The sequence below is a fragment of the Nomia melanderi genome, chromosome 5 (genome assembly GCF_051020985.1).
Source record: "Nomia melanderi isolate GNS246 chromosome 5, iyNomMela1, whole genome shotgun sequence".
Taxonomy (NCBI): Eukaryota; Metazoa; Arthropoda; class Insecta; order Hymenoptera; family Halictidae; genus Nomia; species Nomia melanderi.
In genome coordinates this window covers 6820842-6843180 of record NC_135003.1, presented here as the reverse complement: position 1 = coordinate 6843180, position 22339 = coordinate 6820842, and the positions used below count along the sequence as shown (strand labels likewise).

General features: G+C 40.4%; 1 protein-coding gene across 6 annotated transcripts in view; it reads left to right on the top strand.

Annotated features, from left to right (window-relative positions):
* PH4alphaEFB (prolyl 4-hydroxylase subunit alpha-1) overlaps positions 1-22339 on the top strand; it is a 346708-nt gene that overhangs the window by 223739 nt on the left and 100630 nt on the right. For all 6 annotated transcript variants that reach the window (XM_076367922.1, XM_031985764.2, XM_076367921.1 and 3 more), the window contains one exon: positions 2742-2779. Coding sequence is in view for 2 of the 6 variants with exons in the window: in XM_031985760.2 (XP_031841620.1) it covers positions 2742-2779 (38 nt within the window). In the remaining 4 variants the exon portion in view is untranslated. The remainder of the gene's footprint in view (positions 1-2741; positions 2780-22339) is intronic.

Sequence of the window (22339 nt, the reverse complement as noted above, 5' to 3'; positions counted from 1 at the left end):
AAGAGATAAACAGAATAGAGATATAGAAATATATTAACACGTTAAGTGCCACCAAAATCTTGAGCGTCTTACGTAACACTTAATGTTTTGGAGTAAAAATAAGTAGGCACACTCATTAATGATTTGGCATCACAGTACTTGCATTACACTATTATTAACTTATGTTATTAAACATTTTTATTTAACCTTAGTAATCTTGCATATTATAATTGTTTTCAAGCAATTCAGAAGCGTCGGTTATCAGTGACTAACACGGCGCTTAACGTATTAACCGTAATCTTTTACAAGGAAACATATTTTCTATCTTTCAACTAATACTATACAAATATAATAATTTCTAATACATTACTTCTCTTATTTTCATTCTAGCAATCGAAACTTCCAAATCATTTTCGATCGTATTGAAATAAAACAAAGAAAGAAAAATCTCTTTCACCCTTCACGCTTTACCCTCGCCGCAAACTTCGAGCAAACAGACTCAACAAACACGGAGATCCGCCATTTTTCACGCCACAGCCGGCGATCGTAATGCCCGGTAACGGTTCCGGCGACCCAGTAACAATTCCGCGCCGCAATAATCATCGCATGCAAATTTCGCCGCGCGACAGCGTCCCATGAAAATGGATTTCGAAAGCCGAGTACCCGCGTCCCGTTTTGCATATTGGCTGGGTCGTTTCGCCCCCTCCCGCCAGCCCTGCCATCCTGTCGAACGGAGATCAAGGAAAGGCAGGGAAAAAGCTCGGGAACAATTGATAAAAAGTAGGGGGCGGGGAAGCGGTTAGGTGGGCCGGAGCGGGATAATAAATTGGCCGCGCGAAACGCGCCGCTTCAGCGTTTCAGAAGTTTCGAACCCTTCGGGGAACCGTTTCCGGGGCGTGTCGTCCTTGAAACTCGACAGTTCGCCTAAGGAGCGTAATTTTTACGTGGATCCGACTTCTTGCCGTCTGGAGATCCAACGTCTGTGTCGATATCTTCAAATTATCCCTCGATATTCTCGGTACAAAGGGTTGTATTCATAGAAAGGAGCAAAAGCTTTTGCTAGCGATTTTGTAAGTAGGGTTCTAAGATTTACTGGATTTTCTGGTAAATACAGAATTCGTATAACAGTTAGTATTTGCTAAGAACATTCAGTTAACCCATTATTGACCGGTCACTGGTTAACTCGTGGTTGCACTTGCATTAGCCATTTGAATTTTTGAAACGCAGGGCAATATAGAATATTACAAAAGATAAATATTAAAAGTTATATAAAAGAGATCTTCAATGTATTATTTCAATTTATTATGTACAAGTAAAGTATATCTAAGTTTATTTAAATTATTTCACTTTCATATTTAATTGAGGAATAATAAGCGATGACACACACAAGTTATTAAAACACTTGATTGCCTTTGTTTCTGTTGATTCTTTGTATTTACTTCAGATTTTCCGGCTTTTAGCGTCTAGCAATAGGAACACCAGTTGGAAAAGGATGCAATAGACACTACGAGAGTTCAATTACAATATATACACTTTTTGGTAATAAACGTTGGAGCAAAGGTTTGCGAATAATGAAAGAGGATTATTCTACAGCGCAGTGTTGCCCGTTCGTATTTGTGAACGGTCAAAGGAATTTTTGGACAATTGGGAGGACCCCTTTAACGATATTGGATTTTATTCATCTGATGCTTTGTGCATTGAATGAATACTCTGTTAAAATGATACGCATAGACAACGTAGATATGTATTTTTTCGTATTGTTCACTCTTAATTTGCCTATATACATATATATATTTGAAATACTATTCTTAAGCCCAAAACATTTCAACATTTCAATTCAACCCCAAAACATTTCAAACACAAGCACCTCGAGATTCCAAATCATCATGAATAAAATCAACGCACAAACATTTCATATTCACATTTCAAATTCAAATCAAATTTAACACTAGAACAACCGCATTCGTCGAAGTGACAGATTTCAGTTTTCTTATCTCGCAATTATCATTGAAAACGTGAAATATCCGAAATGATTTGAAAAATAAACAGTTTCACTTCAATACTATAATTTACATACAAAAAACAGATAAATCTATCGTTACAATTTTTATAAGAATTACATATTGATCGTATTAACTCTCGGTTGTTCCACTGTTAAAATCTTCGCGCTACTCGACATTACGAGCCTTTCGAAATCCAAATCATTTCAACAATAAATCGTTCAATCACAGGAACACGTGGAGCACAGCATATTTAACACCACCGTGAAAGCACGTGCCGGTGTATACAGTACCTACACGTGGTCAAATTTCTGCATGCTCACGCAATTTCGTGCCCGATCGGGGAAATCCATTAGGGGCTGAAAGCACGCTCTCATAGCTGGCGAAAGCTAGAGCGAAACAGGGGAAAAAGAGTTAGTCGATGCCTCTCTAATTCGTATTTAAGTCAACGAGTCACGAGTATTTCGGATGCCACGTTCTACGTTCGATTTATTTCCACGTTTATCCGACATTTGAGAAATAGAGCGTTCGGGCTCTTCTGTTAATTAAAAACACTATTAACCCGGCGTTCGATCAACGGGGCGAGCCGAGAGAATCGGCAAACGAACCCCCATTGTCGGGAAATTAATTCGAACGTTGACCAGCTCGAATAATAATTGCGATCCGTTGTCTACCACTCCGAAATTTTCACTTTGTCCGCCGTTTGAACTGTTGACTGGCCGGCAAACACCGATTGTTAACTTCTTTTTTGTCTGTTCGCAGAGCCAGTGTCTCGCTGAGCCCATCCAGCCCCGATCCTGGTGAGTGTTTTGGATTTAAACATTACGCGACCCGGCGTCGTATCGTTCCTTACTTAACTACGCCCGGAACTGCCGTTAAGCGAATATTTTACTACGCCGGGATATATTCTCTTATTTGAGGATTTACGATCCGGCCGTACGCTTCGCGCCATCCCCGGATGTTTACGAGGGGAATTGTTTACGCGAAATCGTATCCAGTGATACATTAGCCCGGGAGACTCTATGGTCTATGAAACAGATTTTTGGAAGCATTCTTTTACGATCCACTAACGCGCACTCGTTACCGTCTTGCCGAGATGAAACGTTGAGCAACGGGTTATTTCATTGTGGTTTCTTGCTGTTTTTTTCATTTGCGTCCGTTAATGGATTAAATTGTAGCGTACGATAATGGAATTCGGACAATTAATTGAATGGAAAATTTCGGAGATTGTTTTAGTGAGTTTTTAAATTATTTTTGTCGACAGTTGTTGAAATATTTTCAGATTTTCACGTGTGTTTTGCGAACGTTTTCGAAGCAGTATTGAATTTTTGTTGTAATGTTTATAGAAGTTCCGATTCACGCGCGACGATTTTCGTCAACAAGGGTCGAATCGACTCCCTTCGTTCATAATTCTACGATATTACGACTAAGTTTCACGTGTTTATAGCAATCATGAGAAACGCATGGCGGACTTCAATAAAAGCTTCGGCTATTCCGGATTGTTAAATGAAAACTTTATGCCGCGTTAAAATTAAACGAGAAAACTTCGACGATAAAGTAAACGGCGTTTGTGTTACATGAATATAAAATGATTGTTATTGGTCAAAATGGACCCAGCGTTCACCGATTCGTTCGACCGTGTTACGATGGGACATTCGAGGATTGAACTTTTGTTCGGAATTTCGACCGTCAATCGATTTATCGCACTACCATTCTTTCTTTTAAATAACTCATCACTTGAATTTGCCACTAAAACTTACTCATTACCATAAATCATTAACAATTCTTTCAAATAACATCAATTCGATGGAATAATTGTTCATTTCCTTTTACTTAATCAAATATAATTTTTCTTAGATCTAATGAAATACCACTATAAGTTACCTGAATAGTACACTAACAATAATTTACATAAAGAATAATAGTATCAATATTAACAAACTTAGCAGTCAACCAGCCAGTGGTTAAGTTAGAAAATTTTCGTCGGCAATATTTTGTAAGTCTGTAGAAAAAATAACTTTATTTATCAACATTTTTGTATGATCTCAAATTTAAGCTACTATCGCCAGCGACATCAGTATAAATTTATAAAGAAATTAATAATCGTTATGATTAGTAACGACTTAAATCCACAACAAAGTGTCACCGCGTATTTTTACCCGACCGACCGGTTAAACGTTAATAAATAAAAAAAATAGTCAAAAATCGTTCCCATATACCACTTTTCACTAAGAACCAAGTTTCGAAAGAGTCTACAACGAACAAAAAAGTCTTGTCTACCCGAAATTAAATACTTTCTTTCCTTTCACGAACCCGGCGCAGCGATTCAGCAGAATTCCGCGAGCACGATACCGATTCTCGTCAGATGCGGCGCGCGATTTCCCGTGACGGGAAAATTACCGTCTGGAGGAACAGAAGAATTCGATTCCGATCTCGATGTACGCGTTGCCCGTTGTTACGCGTCGATAACACGGGGCATAGTTTCTGACGTGACAGAAATCGATCGTTCCTCTCACGGCTGCCGGGCTGTTCTCGGGGTCTGGTCGGCCCAGTCAGAAATTCTCCGGAAATGACTGTTCCTCGTGTATGTTCCGGCAGTCAGCCGCGAGATTTATCGCGAATTTTCGTGCCTCGATCTCGACGCCGCCGGTCCAAGGCGTTCGCACGCGTCCAACCTGGCCGGTCGATGCAGTTCCGTGCGTTGCCGCGGTTCGATGGGCTTCAACGATAAAGACCGAGCTTTCTACCGGTCATGAGCAACTCGTTCGTTACTCTACTGCCTCTAAATCACAGTAACTGACCGGTTCTTGAGCCGTTTGTCGGGTGATCCTTTTGTTTTCGAGAACCTGGACGAATCTTGATTGAAAGGGTAATAATATTGGGAATTTTTATACAGCTGTCTGTACTTTCTTCTGCTAATATTGTTGGTTCTTAGTGTTGTATTAAGAACCGTAAGATTTTAACTGAATTTTAATATTTCTGTGAAGCAAGTCATCTTTCATTATGTCTTAAAGAATTTTTATATAATTTTTATGTGCATCTTTTCGTTTAGTTTTTGTCGTGTACCTTGTTTTCCACCGACTTTGTTCGGTAGTTAAACTAGTACTTCGCACGCCGAATTAACTTTGTGCGAATTTTTAGGTTTGTGAAGTGGACTGTATTTACTTGTGAAAATCAGTGTAGTGACTCGAAATATGATCGTTGCTCTCTATTTGCTTGGTTGACTATTTGTTTCCAACTATGATTCTCGACTGACTATTCTCGACTGACTATTCTCGACTCACTATTCTCGACTGACTATTCTCAACTCGCTATTCTCGACTGACTATTCTCAACTGCTATTCTCGACTCGCTATTCTCGACTCCCTGGGCCTCCCAGAATCGTCTTCGACGACACCTCCGCAATGTCGTCTTCACGGGGGTGAAGACGTTCTGGTTGGCCCTTTTCGATCTGAAAATGGTTGTGGAAGGGAGACACAATCCCTTCCCTTCTAGTCTTCCTAGTTGCTAAAGTTAATAACTAATTCGTCCCGTTTGCAATCGCCGACCGTGGCAGGTAAAAAGCAAGAAACGCTTGGCCTTAGAAACACATGCTAACGGACGGGCAAGAGAGTTAAAAATACTGGTGACTGGACACCAGATGTAAACAATAGGCAAAGAAAATCTACAGCAATAATCGCGGGCCTTATGGGTTCAGGGATTTATGGCTGCCACGGTCCCTTCTCGTAATACCGTAAAGACGATTGCAAGTTGTGAACGGGACGAAGGCTCCTATTATTTCGAAAAAACTACCAAATGTACAATAAGCCGTAGCAAACATAAAAGGTGTATACAAACTAAAAAGTACGATGGTTCTAAGGGGTCGGAGGAAACGTTAAGGCTGTAAGTGGCCTTAACAGTTTTCACTGATATAAACTGTAAGTCATCTTTTACAATAATCGTAATTCAGCTGTATTAAAAAAATCTTTTGTTCAAATTTTTGTAAGTCTCAAAATGAATTTTCTGAAATTCTTTATCGTGCAGCTTGTGACGTGAATGTGGATCGCGGTAACATAGAGGTGATCCCGAGAATGATCCAAGGAATCGGACGACCTCGTACATCACGTGTGACGCGACGCAACTCTCCATTTTAGCGGGGACAATGCGCATTATGTAGCCCGTCCCAGCGGGACGCGAGCTGATTTTATTGCTCCGCATAAATCTACTTTCGTCGATGCGTATATTGACGATAAATCACGCGGCGCGATGAAAGGGAGGGTTCAAGGGTCCGTCGTGTGCGGCGGTGACGGTAAGACGCGTGAAAAATGCTTAGTTGACAGAGGCTCCCGACCTAACTAGCTGAAATTGATTTTCTTTATCGTAGTCTAGATGAAAAAAGGGCTTGCGCCTTGTGCACGCCATTTATAGACTCTGGGTACACCGGGTGGAGGGTAAATATGTTACTGGGGTAATGTGTTTGTGTCTCGTCCATTCATCCCTTCGCGAGTAATAGCGCGAGTCCCTTATTATCATTATTAATCGACAATATAATATAACTTTTACCGCGTTATAAAAATAATGGAAGAAAATGAGAATATGTGGAACAGTCGATACTAATGAATAAAAAAAGAAAACTAGAATGAATTGATTCACAGATCAAAGAATGGAAGAAAGCACTGTGAAGTAATCGGAGAAAGCAGTTACAATGTTTTCCATTTTAAAAAATTACCGGCATTAACAGACTTTAATTCACAATAATTTCAAATGCTTAATATCTCCAACACTTAACAACGTTCTCTTCGAGACAAAATAAACCCAACTCCAATATAAAAATGTAAACTTACAACGTTAAAAAGACTAAAGAAAAATATTAAGAAATCGAAAATAAAAGAAAATCAAACTAAAAACAATCCAAAAATATCGAGCAACAAAAAGAACCAGAATCGAAAGCGAACATTGAAAAAGGTAGAAAATGTCGAGCAACCAGACGCAACCCCCATGTGTCGCCGGGGTAGCAGCTAGGGGCGCGACGCATCGTTCTCCCGGCACTTTATTATTTATTAGCAGGAGGAACAGCGAGACGAGGGTCAAATCTCGTCGAAAATATCCACGGATTGAAGAGCACTGCAGTAAACGCGAAGGGTGCGCGCACACAACCTCTTCCCCCTCGTTTTCCACCGTCCGCCCGCTTTCGCCGCAGTTTCCATCCCTTATCCAACGTCGTATTGTGCGTGTCCCATTGTGTCTAGTCCACAAGAGCGTATTCGCGTTTTTCCCCTATCTTCCGCTACTCCCCATTTTCCGCTGCACCGCCGCCACTTTTTTCCTCCGCCGTCACCCCACCCCCTCGCATTTCTTCTTCCGTTCTTCTGCTCTTCTTCGCCTTGTTTATCCTTTGTCGGACACGCCGGACCCGCTTCCACCGTGATCCATCTATGTTTCTTCCTTTTTATCCCATTACGCCCTTTTTTCCGACTCTGATCCCTTCCTTGCCCCCTGGCTTCTTTGATCTCTATCTCAACCCCTTGTAAACTTTGTTTCTCCTGGTTCCTACAATATTTTTCTAGAGTTTTCTAAAGATATTAATGACACTTACATTAATAACAGATTGATTGAAAGATGGTTTTCGATTGTAACTGCATCTTCGTGGAAATTATTATTTCTTCAATTTTGTAGACTTTGTTTAATCAATTTAATCAATTCATCCTTTTGAAACCGGAGGTCCAGTTGTTATTGCGTTACCTTTTTGTAAACAAGATTATTTCAACTATGCTATAAATTATCTATACTCCAGAAACATCTTTTGTCATTCAATTTTCCTATTAATCCAATATTTAAATTTAATATAACTCCACCCCTTTAGGTCCACTTTGTCATAGCCCTTTTCTTCCCATTTTTCCTACCACAACCACTCTCTATTCTCCATTGACAACTCAGCATTTCCTTTGTTTAACTCCCTACATCTATCTTTCCTACCGTTCTTTTTATCCCCTGATTCTTCAGCTTTTTCTATTCCAAGATTCTCCACATGCACTATCTTCGACCTCTCCATACCAACCACCGGTGAATGTTTTTTCCCCACTCCGATCCTTCGCTACCCAAACCCTGTCCCCCTTTTCCACCTGTTTCCCCGCTGCGCTGCTCCCCGATAAGTCCATCCCCATCCCCCATTTCCCGCGACTGTCTTTCATTTTCCCTTTTCCGCGCCGCGGTGCGTTTCTTTCACTCCTCTCGAACATTACTCGTCGTATCTTTCGCGTTCGTTCCCTTACTCCTTTTTTCTCTTCCTTCTTTCACCGTTCCTCTCGCCGAGTATCTTTTGTAGCTCGGCCACGTTTCATTTTTATTTTGCATCGAACCCACCCCTCCATTTTTTTTCCTACCGTTCCCCTTTCTTGTCCCCTGTCCCCTCCCCACTCCCATTTTTCCATTTATCACTCTGCGAGGTGTGTTTACCTCACTTTCCCCCCTCCCCTTCTACCCGGGTACCTTGCATTTTCTTACAATTTGATCCCCGCACCTCAGTATCTCTGAATGCAGCCTCTCTTCATCGTTCAGTATCTTTCCTTTTTAGTTTCTGTTTTGTTTCCTTTTCCTTTTTCGTTCCTTTTGTAGTAACATTCATGTTTATGCTGATTGTCCGCCGTCGTCTTTGCGTCGCGCGCTCGTCTTCTTACATTCTTGCGCTGTCTTTTTTGGAGACCTTCTGTTTGCGTCCTGTTAATGCGCTACTGGATTTATTCTGTGTTTTCTGGAGGTTTTCCTATTCCACAACTGTCAACCCTTGTCTTCGTCGCTCCTGATTAGCGATTTAGACGTGATAAATTGTAATAAATTGTAAAACATTGTTTTCGGGGATCAAGAGACAGATTCAGACCTCAAGCTGTGAATTTAAACCTTACGTTCACTACTCTGGAAAATTCCTTTGAAAATACTGTATTATGTGAATATTTCTACATTTAAACAAATGTTAACGTAAGAACATTAACATAGCAATTGTATGACCAATCTATGCTATTCTGACTACAGAAAGAGATCAATCAACGTTGAAATTTGAAGAATAATCTCATTTAAATGAAACACATAAATCAGTCATTCGAATCTCCTATCAAAATTATCACAAAACCCTAATCGAATTACAAATTACGTCTACAGCCTTATACAAACATGGTCGAACCCACTCATACACATCCTGTACACGAAAAAATCGTTGAATCGCCCAACAAAAATCCCCGTTGCCCAATCTACCTTAAAATCCCTTTAGATCTCCCCCTCCAACTCCGATCGCGCTTAATTGTCTCAGCGTGAATCGGCGCCGGGTTAAACCTCTCATTAGAATTTACAATGTGCCAGACTCCCTGCAACCGCTGAAAAACTTTCATCGTGTCTTCGCCCCTTCGAAAACCTAACCCGAACCGCGCCACCCTGGCGAAATTCATGGAAGGGGCGCAGAAACAAGGGGTTCGATGTGTACCAGGGAGCGTGTTTCGCGTTGCCGTCGAAGGGGTGGCTCGTTAGCGTCACGCGTTACCCTCCCGCGGTGCGTTGACGAAAACGGTGGGGTCGCGAAACGCGGGGACGCCGTCTTCGTAAAATTGAATCTAGAAGAATTGACAACACATGCATCAGGACAACGGTTATTAAAAAGATTATTTTTCGTTTTTTTTTGGAATCCTAGTGCTTCTAAACCAAAATCACTAATCTCTCATCTGTATAACTAAAATCTAACTATTTTTTCTAAATAGGTAAATTACTGTTCCTTATTTGTTTAGTAATGTATAATCTAGCGTTTTAATAGTTTTAAATCCACATCACTAATCTTTCGTCTAAATAAATCAAATTTAATTCGTCTATAAAACTGTTTTCACTATTTATTAATTTAGAACCTAGCAATTCTACTGCCCTTAAATCTAGATTACTAATCTCTCGTCTAAATAACTATCGTGTCCATTTATTCGTACGAAACAGTTGTCCGTTGAATATAGTTCAGTGACCTAGGATTAATTAAAAAAGGAAATTTACACTAGAAGTCTACATGATGTCTACATTATAATCAAGATTAAGACCAGACACCTCGACAAGCGCTACGTATCAAAATTCACATGTTCCCAAATTTTACGATGAATTTAATCCGAATAATTAATTACCAAGTTATTTATCCATACCCGGTTCTACAAATCTGTTGATTCTACGACACGATTTTGGGAGGAAGTCGTGTGACGCGCGATCGGTCACACACTCACCCCCGTTTCATTATTATCGCAGCCAGGAAAGCGTGCTATTACGTCACGCCTCGTCAACAGGAGTTGAAAACCGGATCGAAATTTACGATCCGTCGAGCTAACAAGCTACGAGACGGAACCCGACTCCGCTACGGAAAGTCACTTTTCCGTCTTTTTTCTTCCCCTTTTTTGGCCTTCTCGCACTCGCTGCCAAACCGACCACCCCCTCAGCTGTTATTCGGTCTGACAATGAGCGGGAAAATTAAGGTGGCGCGAAAACCTGGCGGGAGTTAATGGGTTTCGGAAGAGAAATCGACTGTACGGGAAAAGTTACTTTCCCCCTCCTCTTGCGGTGGCTGATACCCTTATCTTTCGCGGCACTCTAGCTATCTTGGAATTCTATTTTCTTTTTGGGAATTTTATAATTTTCTACTTACGAAAACTCGGTGGAAGTTTTAGATTATTCTTGCATAGGTTGATTTTTGGCCCTTATAGTTACAGGCTGCAAGCGATTTTTAATAGATCATAAAACAATATTTTCATTATAAAATACAATTTCCATGGAAAAATTAATTTTCCCGAAACGATACTAAGAAAACTGTATAAGAAGGTATGAATCATTCTAAATTCTTGCAGGAATTACAATTTATCGTTCAATCCCGCGTTAAAAAGAACTTTGTAATCTAAATTACAAAGTTCCAATCATAAACAAACTCTAATCTCCAAATGAAACTACACGTAAGTCTCATCAAAAGAAAAAGTTTCTTCTTTCCCCATAAAACGAGAAATAAAACAGCCCTTCTAATTGGTCGCATCTTACCCATCTCGTTTTCTGGAAACGCTCCTCCCGTTTCCGCGAGGCCGCGTTAAAGTTTAATTTCACCCCTATTATATCGCGACCCCGGCGAAAACCCTCGAATTTTAATTACTACGGGAACTGTCCCGCATAATACGCCCGGCACCCTTGTTCGCGCAGCGTGAGACACACGTGCGCGAGGAGGAGGAGAAAAAAAGGAGCACGCTGGTCGGAGGGTCGAGGCGGCCAGGGACAAAGAGATTCGCGGCCGCGACGGGGGACTTTTATATCGAGATGTCACCCTTGGAGCAGGATGCGTGTCAACACCGAAAAATTTATTTAGTGTCCCGGCAGACGATATTACAGGCATAGATATGCAGACGAACAATATCATTTCATTTCGACTGGCAGTGGCCCGTCGTCGCCGTGGAAGACGAATGAAGATATCGTCTAGGGTGAGAATTGCGTCCCGATCCCTGGAATATTCGACATGAATTTTTATTGCTGTGGGCGTGACTGTGTGGTGTCTTTTATGTAAGGTATTTTTAATATTTTAGTGGAATGGAAGGAATAAATATTACAAGTTTTGTATTTAAGGATACAATAATTTGAAGATTCATGAATTTATAGATTAAAAGGTTCAAAGGTTCAAAGGTTCACAGATTCAATAATTAGAATTATAGAAGTATAGAATAAAATATTTTTTTACAGGAAATAAAAATTTTTTTTTTCTTTTTGAAATTTTCTTTCACGCATTGGCATTTATAAGAAGTAGAAATGCTAAGGCATGGACAGATATAATAGCAGATTTATATTGATTAATTAATTGATTAATATTTTTATATACTTACTATAGACACTTTTATTTAATATTTTTTTTACCTGTGATCATCAAATGTGATTGTCTTAAAGATAAAAAATATTAGTTAAATATTAAACCATTTTTTACTTAGTTATTTATATAGAATAACTTTCTTCTCGGTTGTTTCACGGTTTCGCACACATTCTGTACATACATTTTCCCGAGATTTCATGTCCCGTATCTGTTACTCATTTAATACCGTGAAATCGGAACACCTCTGGCCATTTTGATTCCTATGGAATTTTCATGCGGGAGGCAAGAATTAATTAGTACAAGTAATGCGTTCCCTCCGTCTATGTGCGTTGGTAATTAATGAAATTATAATCGCGGGATATTCTGTAACACGTGGTAATTTAATTAACTCGAAAAATCCCTTTTTCCCGGCGCTCTGTCTAGTTTCTATCGACCGGAGAGAATCTCTATGAATTCTTTTTGAAACCTTTGTCACTCGCAATTAAAGTTCAAAATAATTTGCAGTATCAAGGTGATGTTCATTAATTTCCACTTGCCCACTGTGCGAAATTTACACATTCGCCTCATAACCCTTCTATTATAGCTACTTCTTTTGTACATAAACGTCAATATCTTCCTAATTACTTACCATATCATCAAATATTACTCATTCTTTTAATTAATCTAATTATTTTATCTATTGTAAATATTTTAATTACTTTAATTACTCTGATTAATTTATTCTGCGTTTAACAACATTTTACAAGAAACAAAATCACTCTGTAATTTTTAAATATCATCGATCTACCATCACATTTGACAGAATTAATATTATCAGATTAAATGATAAATTTAATCATTTGATAAATCAATTGACAATTAGATTTGATATAATTAGAAAAAATCGATTGGCCAAAATGAATGATTCTCTTCGCTTCTTGTGATCACGTTCCGAAATAAAACTTTGAATCAAACTTAAATAGCCAGGTCCGAATAGAAGTGCATTCTTTTCCTCAATTTTCACGGCGTCGATCGATGATCGTTAAGAAAGGCTTGCTCGGGTAGCCGAGTCATAGTCCGGTCGTCTATCTTGCCGGATAAATGGAATTGGACGGTTTCGCGAACTCCGTTTCGCGGCTGGCGTTCTTCCTCGGCATCGAAAGTTAAATTGCTCCCCGCGGGAGCAACGACGCGCTCGGTCATTTCCTCGTTCGAGACCCGGCCGGCTGTAAACAGTTGTAAACAATCTTCTGGTTTTTCACGTCGCGACCTGACTCGTCGTTGAAACTTCGTTGATACTCTCTGCGCATAGTTTTTTCATTTCTTGTTTTTTTCCAACTGTTTGTTTCCTGTTGCACTGAGACTTCTTCTACATTGATAACCAAATTTTCCAGAATTTCTAGTATCAGCTTAACAAACTTTAATTCGGAATTTCTGTGGATCGCAATTTTTGCGAACTTCCAAATTCCTGAATCCTGAGTCTCCAGAGTTTCCAATTTTTCTAAAACTCTGAAATTCTAAAAATTTCAGTTCTCTACAGTTTTCAATTTTTCTGAAATTCCAAATCTCTATAGCTACCGATTCTTCTAAAATTCCAACTCTCTATACCTTCCTATTTTTCGGAAATTCCAAATCTCCGTAGTTTAGAATTTTTCTGAAATTCCGAATTTTTTAATTCCGAATCACTATAGCTTTTAATTTTTCCTAAATTCCGAGTTTTTTATTCACCATATTTATTCTTTTCCACGTTCACGCTCCGACTATCCGTAATACAGTCACGAGACTTTCGAACGCATTAGAATACCATCGCAGACAACCGATCCACCTTTTATTCAAGATAGTATCTCTGTACACAAGAAAAAGTACCTTAGAATTCCGAGGTAGAAGGAAAAGGATATGTGCCACGGTTCACCGTCGCATAAAACATGGCCCTAGGATCAGCGGACACGAACGAGAGATCTCGGGGTCGGATGGATTCGCTGTATACATAAAACACACGCGGTGTATTCGATAAGAAACGTCCGACGCAGAAACGCCTGTTTCTTCTATCGTTTCACGCGAGCGTAACAAAATCATGAACACGCGTCGATAACCACGGCTCTTTCTCGACCACGTCTCCCCAGTTGAATCCAGTTCGTTCAGCTGGAAATCACGGGACCCTCCGTTTCCGTTTCCGGATACTCTTAGATCGAGTGTTTGACAGGCTTCCTTTTCTGTCGTTTATTATCTTGTTAACTACCTTTTTTATTGGCCTGGATCAATTTACTGTTCCCCAAAAAATTAAGCTCTTCAAACATAAGTTTCTTTTTCGAAAGAGATGGAAATGATATAAATTTCAATTTAATTGTAATTTATATCGTTTCACTATGTATGAACAATATAAAGACATCAGAGAACATTATAAAACAATATAAAGGGGTACAAAACTAATTTTTGTAACAATGTAAAGTAGATAATTACGAAAAGCTACCAATAAAAGTATCCGTAGTCGAGCTTCAGTACCAATCTAAAATTAAATGTACATATTTTGTCACCCTTAAAGTGATTAAAAATAAAATGATCAGAAATGAAACATAATAAATTATAGATTATTGCAAAAGAACAAAAGATTCCATGAGAAAGTTCCAATTTGAAACAAATCCAGTATTTCCCCAGCCACCTCATTCCACTAAATTTATTCCCGTCCTATTCAAGTACTCGAACGATGAGGAGGGGCGAGACGGAGGGATGAAGGGAGGGTAGCAGGAAGAGTGACAGAGAAAGTAGAGGGACAAGCAATTCACCGGTTCTTTTATTGTCGGTTCCCTCTCTCGGTTTCCCGCTTCATCAGCGCGATAAGCTCAGCCAGCACCGATTCAGCGTTTTGTTCGTTACAACGTAAGAAAACACAGACGCCATTATACGATCCCGATGGAGAATGGCTGCCACCCCCGTAAGCCCCTTCGATATCCTTGAATCTCGAAAAGAAGAGGCTCGGCACCCGGCGATTGGCTCCGCGTGACGAACAGGCCGCAGCTTGGAAATTAAGGTCCGTAAAACCCTTACGAGCTCCTCCGTCCGCTGATATCCAGCTGCAGCTGCTTGGAATCGTTCTCCTCGATGGTAGCAGGGTACCTATAATAGGAAGCCGTAAGAAATTATATCCTCTTTCGCACCGCCGTTACGATCACTCTAATTTCTGCGTAACCACCGATCGATGGAGGATATGAAGAGTGTCGAATTTGTATTTAATGCTCGGAATAATTCGCTTAAATTGTTATTGGTATGACCAGATTTTTGTTTAGTTTTAAAGTTGGCAGTTTTGTTGTTAGTGCTACTTTTGCAGTGTTTTTTGAAGGATTGTATGTTGTTTTTAGATGCCATTAGGAGTGGATATTCTCCTTTCCATTGGTACTCGAAATAGTTAACGCTGTCTATTTTACTAATTATAACTTTAATTGCAAAACTCAAAATTAAAATTCAAGGTTATATATATAGGAAGTTACTAAATCATTCAAATATATTACTAAACATATCAAAACCAGCTTTTACACATACGTTTTAGATACTACAATCACTAGATCACTGTTCTTTATACAAATTCAAATTTTTAAAAGCATACTTTGGAAGAACTAGAATTATCATGAAAATTAATTGTTTCGAACAGATACCATATGAAAACACTATAACCTTGAATAATTTATATATATTCCATATTGTGTGCAATTTGTATGTTTGCACTTTCAAATTTCCCAGGAATGCATAGAGGTCCGCAATCTAATAATCACTACAGTTGAACAGTTCTCTATTTCTAGTTACCAGAAGTTGGGTAAATCTCGAAAAATGGACATTCCCCGTCATTTCCTGTATTATGCAAACGTAAATCGTCGCAAAAACGTGCTAATACGCCAGGAACGTCGGAACAGCCTTCAGAAATCCCCCGGGGAAGTTGCCGCGCCGCTCAATTTGTCGTTTCGCGAGTACCGAGCGCAGTTGATGCGTGTCCCGCGGAATAAATGTGGCTCGGTCCCCACGCGCCGGCGAATAATTCATGCGAGAGCGAACGGGACCGTGATCCGCCGCGATCCGGGCGCAATATGAAGCGCCATATCGTTGCGGAATGCATTAACGCTCGCGGAAGCCACGCGGGACTCGATCTCAGACGACCGATTTCTCATCTTTCGACGCGTGGTTCCTACGATGCGACGTTTCCGTCATTTTCCTGCGGCTTTCGCGGTTATTCTAATTTTGACCCAGTTCCCTGCGAGATTGACGACTTTTCATCACGCTTTAAACTTCGTCTTTCCCGATGTTAGATGTTTGGAGTCGTTACTTGATGATTGCTGCTAGTGAACTTTGAGTTTCTCTGGATTTTATTAATTTTATGTATTTCTCCAACTTTGTTTCGTTTGGGAGGAAGTAGATGATGGTATTCTGCGGGTTAATTAAGTTTTATTGAATACTAAAAAAGCAGTAATGTTAGATTATGGAATGGCAGTAAGTTAATGAAGCAGAAAATTGGCGGAGTAGATTATTTTGTACAGACCATAGAGAAGAAAAGTTAAAACCGGAAGGTTCTGAATTTTTCCAAGCACAGAGTGACGTTCATTTTCAGTTGTTGATGACTCTAGGAATGTTGTTATTTGGAATTAGTATTATTAGATGTTAGAGAGCAAACATCGAAGTTCACTCAAATCAAATACTTCACCAAACCCCGATGCATTAATCTAACGTTTCCAAGTAATCAGAATTATCGGCATACAAAAATTTGCACGCAACGCGCAGCAAACAACGCGAAACGTGAAGAATTAAATATCGGCGGAACACAGAGAACAGAGTGCGGTGCTAATCTTCTCGAGAGAGTGTTGCTGGATTAAGCTGTTCAGCATAATATTAACAATGTTACAATTGTATTTTCCACTCGGAAATGGTTCCCGGGCGTTGTATATTAAACGGAATCAACAGAGGTATTTCTGAACTCGAAGTGATTAGCGTTTGAACGTTGAAAAAAATGTTTCTTTTTTATTTTTTAAGTAATTTAGTTGAATAATAGTTTCTTTTTTAACTATACTCGAAGCGTATAAGCTCGAAGCAAATACTGTCAACTATATTTAATAAACAGCAACACGTGAACATGGAACTGTTAATCATCTTTTAAATAGATTATTATGCATTTGTAATCAGATTTTTAACTAATTTTTAATTAAATTTTTATTCATTTAATTCTTAAGATTTAAAGCTACCAATTTCATTTCGAAGCGCCGGAACAGAAAATAGAAAAAACAGAAGTGACGATCGCGCGGCCGAGTATTGAGGATCGTGGGAGACGTAGATTTTTTCCAATGCAATTTCGAGAAGCCGGTGCCCAGTTGGCAGCCCTGATTCTCGTAAGTTTCTTCGGGTGTTTTCGTTGGCGGCTGCTGTTATTGCTGCGATATTTTCTGGAGGCTGATGCAAAGGAACAGCCTCGTTCCGGCGCGATTACCAGTGTACGGGAATTTGTCGTTCCTGGCGGGTGGATGGTGGCGAGTCGCGCGAGCGACGTGCGGAAAACGGACGACGGGATTGCGAGAAACAGATTTAGAGATGACAATAAGAAAGTGGGAGTAGAAAAGAAATTAAAGACAGAAAAATGTATAGGAAATGAGAGAGAGGAGAGAGACAGAGCGAAGGACAAAAGGAAGACAAGTAGAAAGTTGAAAAGAAACAGTGGAAAAAGAGATTCAAAGAGAAAAAAGATTGTCAGGAGGGAAAATCAAAGAAAAAGAAAAGCATTTAGCAGTAAAGAATAAGAAGGATTCAAGGAGAAAGAGAATCAATCGGATAGCAACAGACAAAGGAAAATAAAAAGTCAGTGAAAATAAGAAGAAAGGGTCCAGAGACTCGGGAAAAGTGGAAGACAGCTACAAAAGAAACAGTAAAAATTTCAAAGCAAAAACGAGAAACAAGAAATGAAGAAGAGAGGTGCAGGAAGGGAAATTAGGAAAAACGGAAGAAAGTGTAAAGTAAAATAAAAGATGGGATAAAGAGATTATAAGAAGTCGGTACAGAGACCAAGGGACCGGAATCAGATAAAAATTAAAATAAGGGAAGAGGTGGGGAAATGCAAAAGAAGGATCATGGGACGAAACCGGAGGGAAAACAGGCCGAGCTTGAGGGCTCCCATATACGCTGAAACATACGGCGATGTAGGCATCGCAACAAGCAATGTGTTTAAGCCTTTTTCACTTTTTGTTTGTGTGCAAACACAGAGGGCCCTTAACACTAGAACTATCAAACGAGTTAAAAGATCCGTTCCTGATTTCCCCTTGTTGCGATTATTAAAAGCATAACAGATTTTTCTCTGAGAAGTCGAAGAAATTGATTTGCCAATACGCAAACTGAATTGTAAATCAATTGAAGATTCAGTAGATGCACTCTTGGAGTTTCTATAAAGGAATTTCGAAAAGTCAATTTCAGTGCTTGGTAGTTCTAGTGTTAACGAGGCCGTTAGACGGTTTTCGGTCCATGGAGGAAGGGAAAGTCGGAAGAGAGGCGGGTCGTATTCGTTTTCAGGACGGTAATCGCGGGAGCTGGGTCATGGTACGCGTCTGACTAATGGAATATCCGTGTAGGAGAACGCGTAACGCAACGGTTATGTGGGAGAAAGAGGTGGTTCACTGTCGCGGGCGGAATGTCGGCGCGCGTACGATGAGAATTCGAAATTCTAATAACGGGGAAAAACGGTACAGGGACAGCGGAACCCGTTGTTCTATGCTAATGTCGGAATTTATGCGCCACCATCCGCCGTACTATAAATCACCGTTAAACAGGTCGCTCGCATTAGGGTGGGGACCGACGGAAGCTAAGTATCGTAGTTTGTTAATCGCTCTCGGGATTTGTCTTTATTTCGCGCAGTGTACTTTAGTAGTTGCGATTTGTTTCGTATTTGTTTCGTGGTTGTTGTGGGTCTATTATGCTAGTATTATAGTAATTATTATTATAGTATGGTGGTGGTGATTTTACTATTAGATGATATTGAAAATGTGGATCTTTAGTAAAAAGAGAATTAGGAAAACAACAATATATTTAATAAGATAAAGGAAACAATACGGACAACGCGTAAAAATACAACACACGACTCTCGCACCAAAAATGTTCTACTCCGCTGTCGCTCACCAAAATGTCCCCATGCACGCATTTCCACTCGCTTTTATCACACACCCCCATTTGCTCTGTCTTTCTCACCCTTGCACCCTTCTCACTCGCATCTTTCGTCCATAGTCCAAATTCACGCAGTCACGTACACACTTTTCTCACGGTTCAGTCGCTCAGTTCCAGACACTCTTCCTCGCATTCTTTCAGCCACTCGAAATTGTCTAAACGCAGTCACACTATTTCCCAAACATCCCGGCGCCGGTCCGTCGCAATACGACCTGGTCGCCCTTACGCACGCACAACAAACCATTCATTCTACAATAAATATTCTAGATACTACATTATTGTAAATATTGTTATTTCTTTTTCTTTCTTTTTCTTTTATAATCGTTTAATGTTCCTCTCTTACGTTTCTGTGCTTTCTCTTACATTATTTTGTAGCACGACAGTTTACCTCAGCTTCTTCGCCGCAGTATTACACGTTTAAACTTCACACTAAACTTTTCAACTCATGGTGTTGAAACTTCCATTATGTTACTATCCCGCGTTCATCGTTTCGCTATCACATTTTCATCACACCTTATCATACTTTCGTTTTATTACTTCATCTTTATCACTTCGTAACAGTTTCATCTACTGTAATACTCTCATCCTATTATAAACACATAGCAAACAAATTACTAGTACAGTATAATCCAATATAATGATTGATAATATAATTGTCACTAAACACTAAACATTCACTAAACAAAGTACAATAACCTACTCAACAAAAATCACGATAATAACAAACCCACGCTAAACGAATCACAATATAAAAACTCATCTAAAACCATTGAAAAACAAACCCACGAAAATAGAACTCTCCAATTTAAATTTTCTCAAGCCAATTCGCGCGAAAGCAAACTCGTCTGAACGTTCACGCTACAGTGGCACCGAACGTTACAATCGAGCAGAAACCTATACGTTTGATTCGCGTCGCTCTCCGCTCGAATTTCCAGCGAGCATTCACGCGACCCCGGCGTCGCGACGTCTCCGCGCTCGCCTGCGACGCGTATATTCGTTCAGCAGCCCTCACCGACGACGCTCAAGAAATCTGGGAACGGCGTTTCTCGTCCGCCCGTGACCGACGGGAGCGTTCACGCGCGGTTGGCCTCGCATAAATTTCCGCGGTACCCGTCGTGACGAAAAGAACCCGATCCGCGCACCGGAAAGAGGGCCGAGACGAGCTTTTTTCCATCATCGCGCGTCACTCGCGGCTTTTCCCTCGCACCCTTCTTCCTCTTCCACGCTGCTGGCTCCTAACAGAGGAGTCGCCGTCGGCGATAAGGGGAATCGTATTGTTTCGTGCCTCAAAGAAATCGACGGCTCGCGTGGAGCGTGTCTGGTCGGGTGTGTGATCCGAGAGCGTCTTTTTGGAACATTTGGTTGATGTTTTGGTGCTGGAATATGATAATTGTATAGGAATTTTTATTTATTTTTATTTATTTTTGTTTGACAATGATCATTTGGAATGGTTTGTGAAACAGCTGTAGGTTAATTTGATATTAAAGGTTTGGCTGTTTTGTGTATGTTTGGAAGTGTTTGAAGATAATGTATTGTAACGTTTGGTATTGTTGTAAATGTAATTTTTGTAGTGATTGTACTGAAAGTTGTGTTTGTCATTTATAAAATGGCATTCGGAAAGGAAAAATTAATGGTAGTATAATCTGTACGGAAGTTGCGATTTTGTCACCAAATTATGGCAATGTTTATATTACCTATTTCTTTATCGCGTAAAGGAGCTGTAAATTTAATACATTCATATTTATTCGGGCGCCATCTTGCTAACGAAATTTCTGATTATTTCATTTTACAGAGAAAAGTGTAACCCGTACGACTAGCGAGACACATGGTCGATAAAGTCTGCCGAAGTATATACCTACAGAGTCCTATTCCAGCGCATTATCCGAAATTAAGTGACATATTGCCACTAAACGTGTTTTATGTCCGTAAGTGATTTCGTCGATCGGACGGGGTTTAAAGCGTGGGCTGGCCGGTCGCAGCGACGAATTTCAGAATTTGCTGCGACCGGCCAGCATAGCCGCGCGCTCCAAGAGTTTATTAGGGTTGTTACGAGGACAGGCAGGGTAGAAACAGACCATAAATACGATGGACCAGCGGCGGGCGCGCGTTCTCTATCATCCCCCCAAAAAGACGGCGGCGCGGTGTATCGATTTTTAATTATAGCAATCCTATTATGGCGTAATCGTACCGAAAGCCAAACTCTTGTTCTCCCTGCGGAACCCCGTGCAGAACACGCGGCAGGCCGTAATCCGATTAACCGGTCAAACTCGGCTGCAGTATTTTCACCGAAGAAAAAAATACGTCGGGAGATCATTTTGTTACGCGACAAGAGCAAAAAGAGTTGAGTTCAATGGAGGGAATCGAGAGGGAAGGGGATCCCTGTCGTCGAATTCGAATTGTAACATTCGGATTTACATTCAAATCGTAACGATTAGATTCAAATTTAAATATTAACGGTTTGGAATCGAATAGAAATCCCAACGGTCGGATTCAAATTTATATGTTAACGGTTATATTCGAATTCAGCTCTTAAATTCAGATGCGTATTCTAACGTCCACATTCAAATTCAAATTATAATGGTCGAGTTCAAATTCAACTCCTAACGGTCACATTCCAATTCAAATCCGGACAGTCACATTGAAATTTAAATCGTGACAATCTCTATTACGGAATAAACGCTGTTTAGCACTATCACAAGCACATAAATATTCCAGGAACCCAGGTAGCCCGACAAGAGCAAGGCAAAACACGATCGGTCAACCATAAATTCAAAGATCTCCCCAACCGTGTTGCTTCTGGTGTAATATACGTAGCTCGTATCTCTTCCGCCAAGTCCACAGGTGCGGCGTTTGCAAAGATTACAGCCTCAAGCACGAAACAGTTTCAACCCAGCCGAGTGTCTTTCTTTCTTTCGCTGCAAGGGAAGCGCGCACAGTCGTCACGAAAAAAGAGATTCGATCGGGGAATGGTTCGAGGCGTTCGCAGAGCCGTCTGGATTTCTGTTCCAGCGATGGAAAGTGGGCTGCAGAGGGTGAAGCGCTTCCGAAACGAACGCTCGATATGTTTCGCGCGTTTGAAAGAGACTCGCGATTCAGGGAACGAATTCGGGATTCTCGGCGGACTCAAAGGAGGTTATCCAGGTGGGCTTGTGCGGTTTGTATGCGCTCTCTGCTCGCGTTGGCTACGTGACCTTCGATGCCTTTTGGATGATCGCGATTGCGTTCGATGAAGGTCATGCATAGTGTAATGTAGGAAAAACGACAGTGACAAAAGAGAACGAGAGGGATAAAGAGGAAGAGATAAAAAGTTAAAGAGGGAGACTCATAAAGAAAAGGAAGAGAAAGTTTAATGACGAAAGGCAGATAG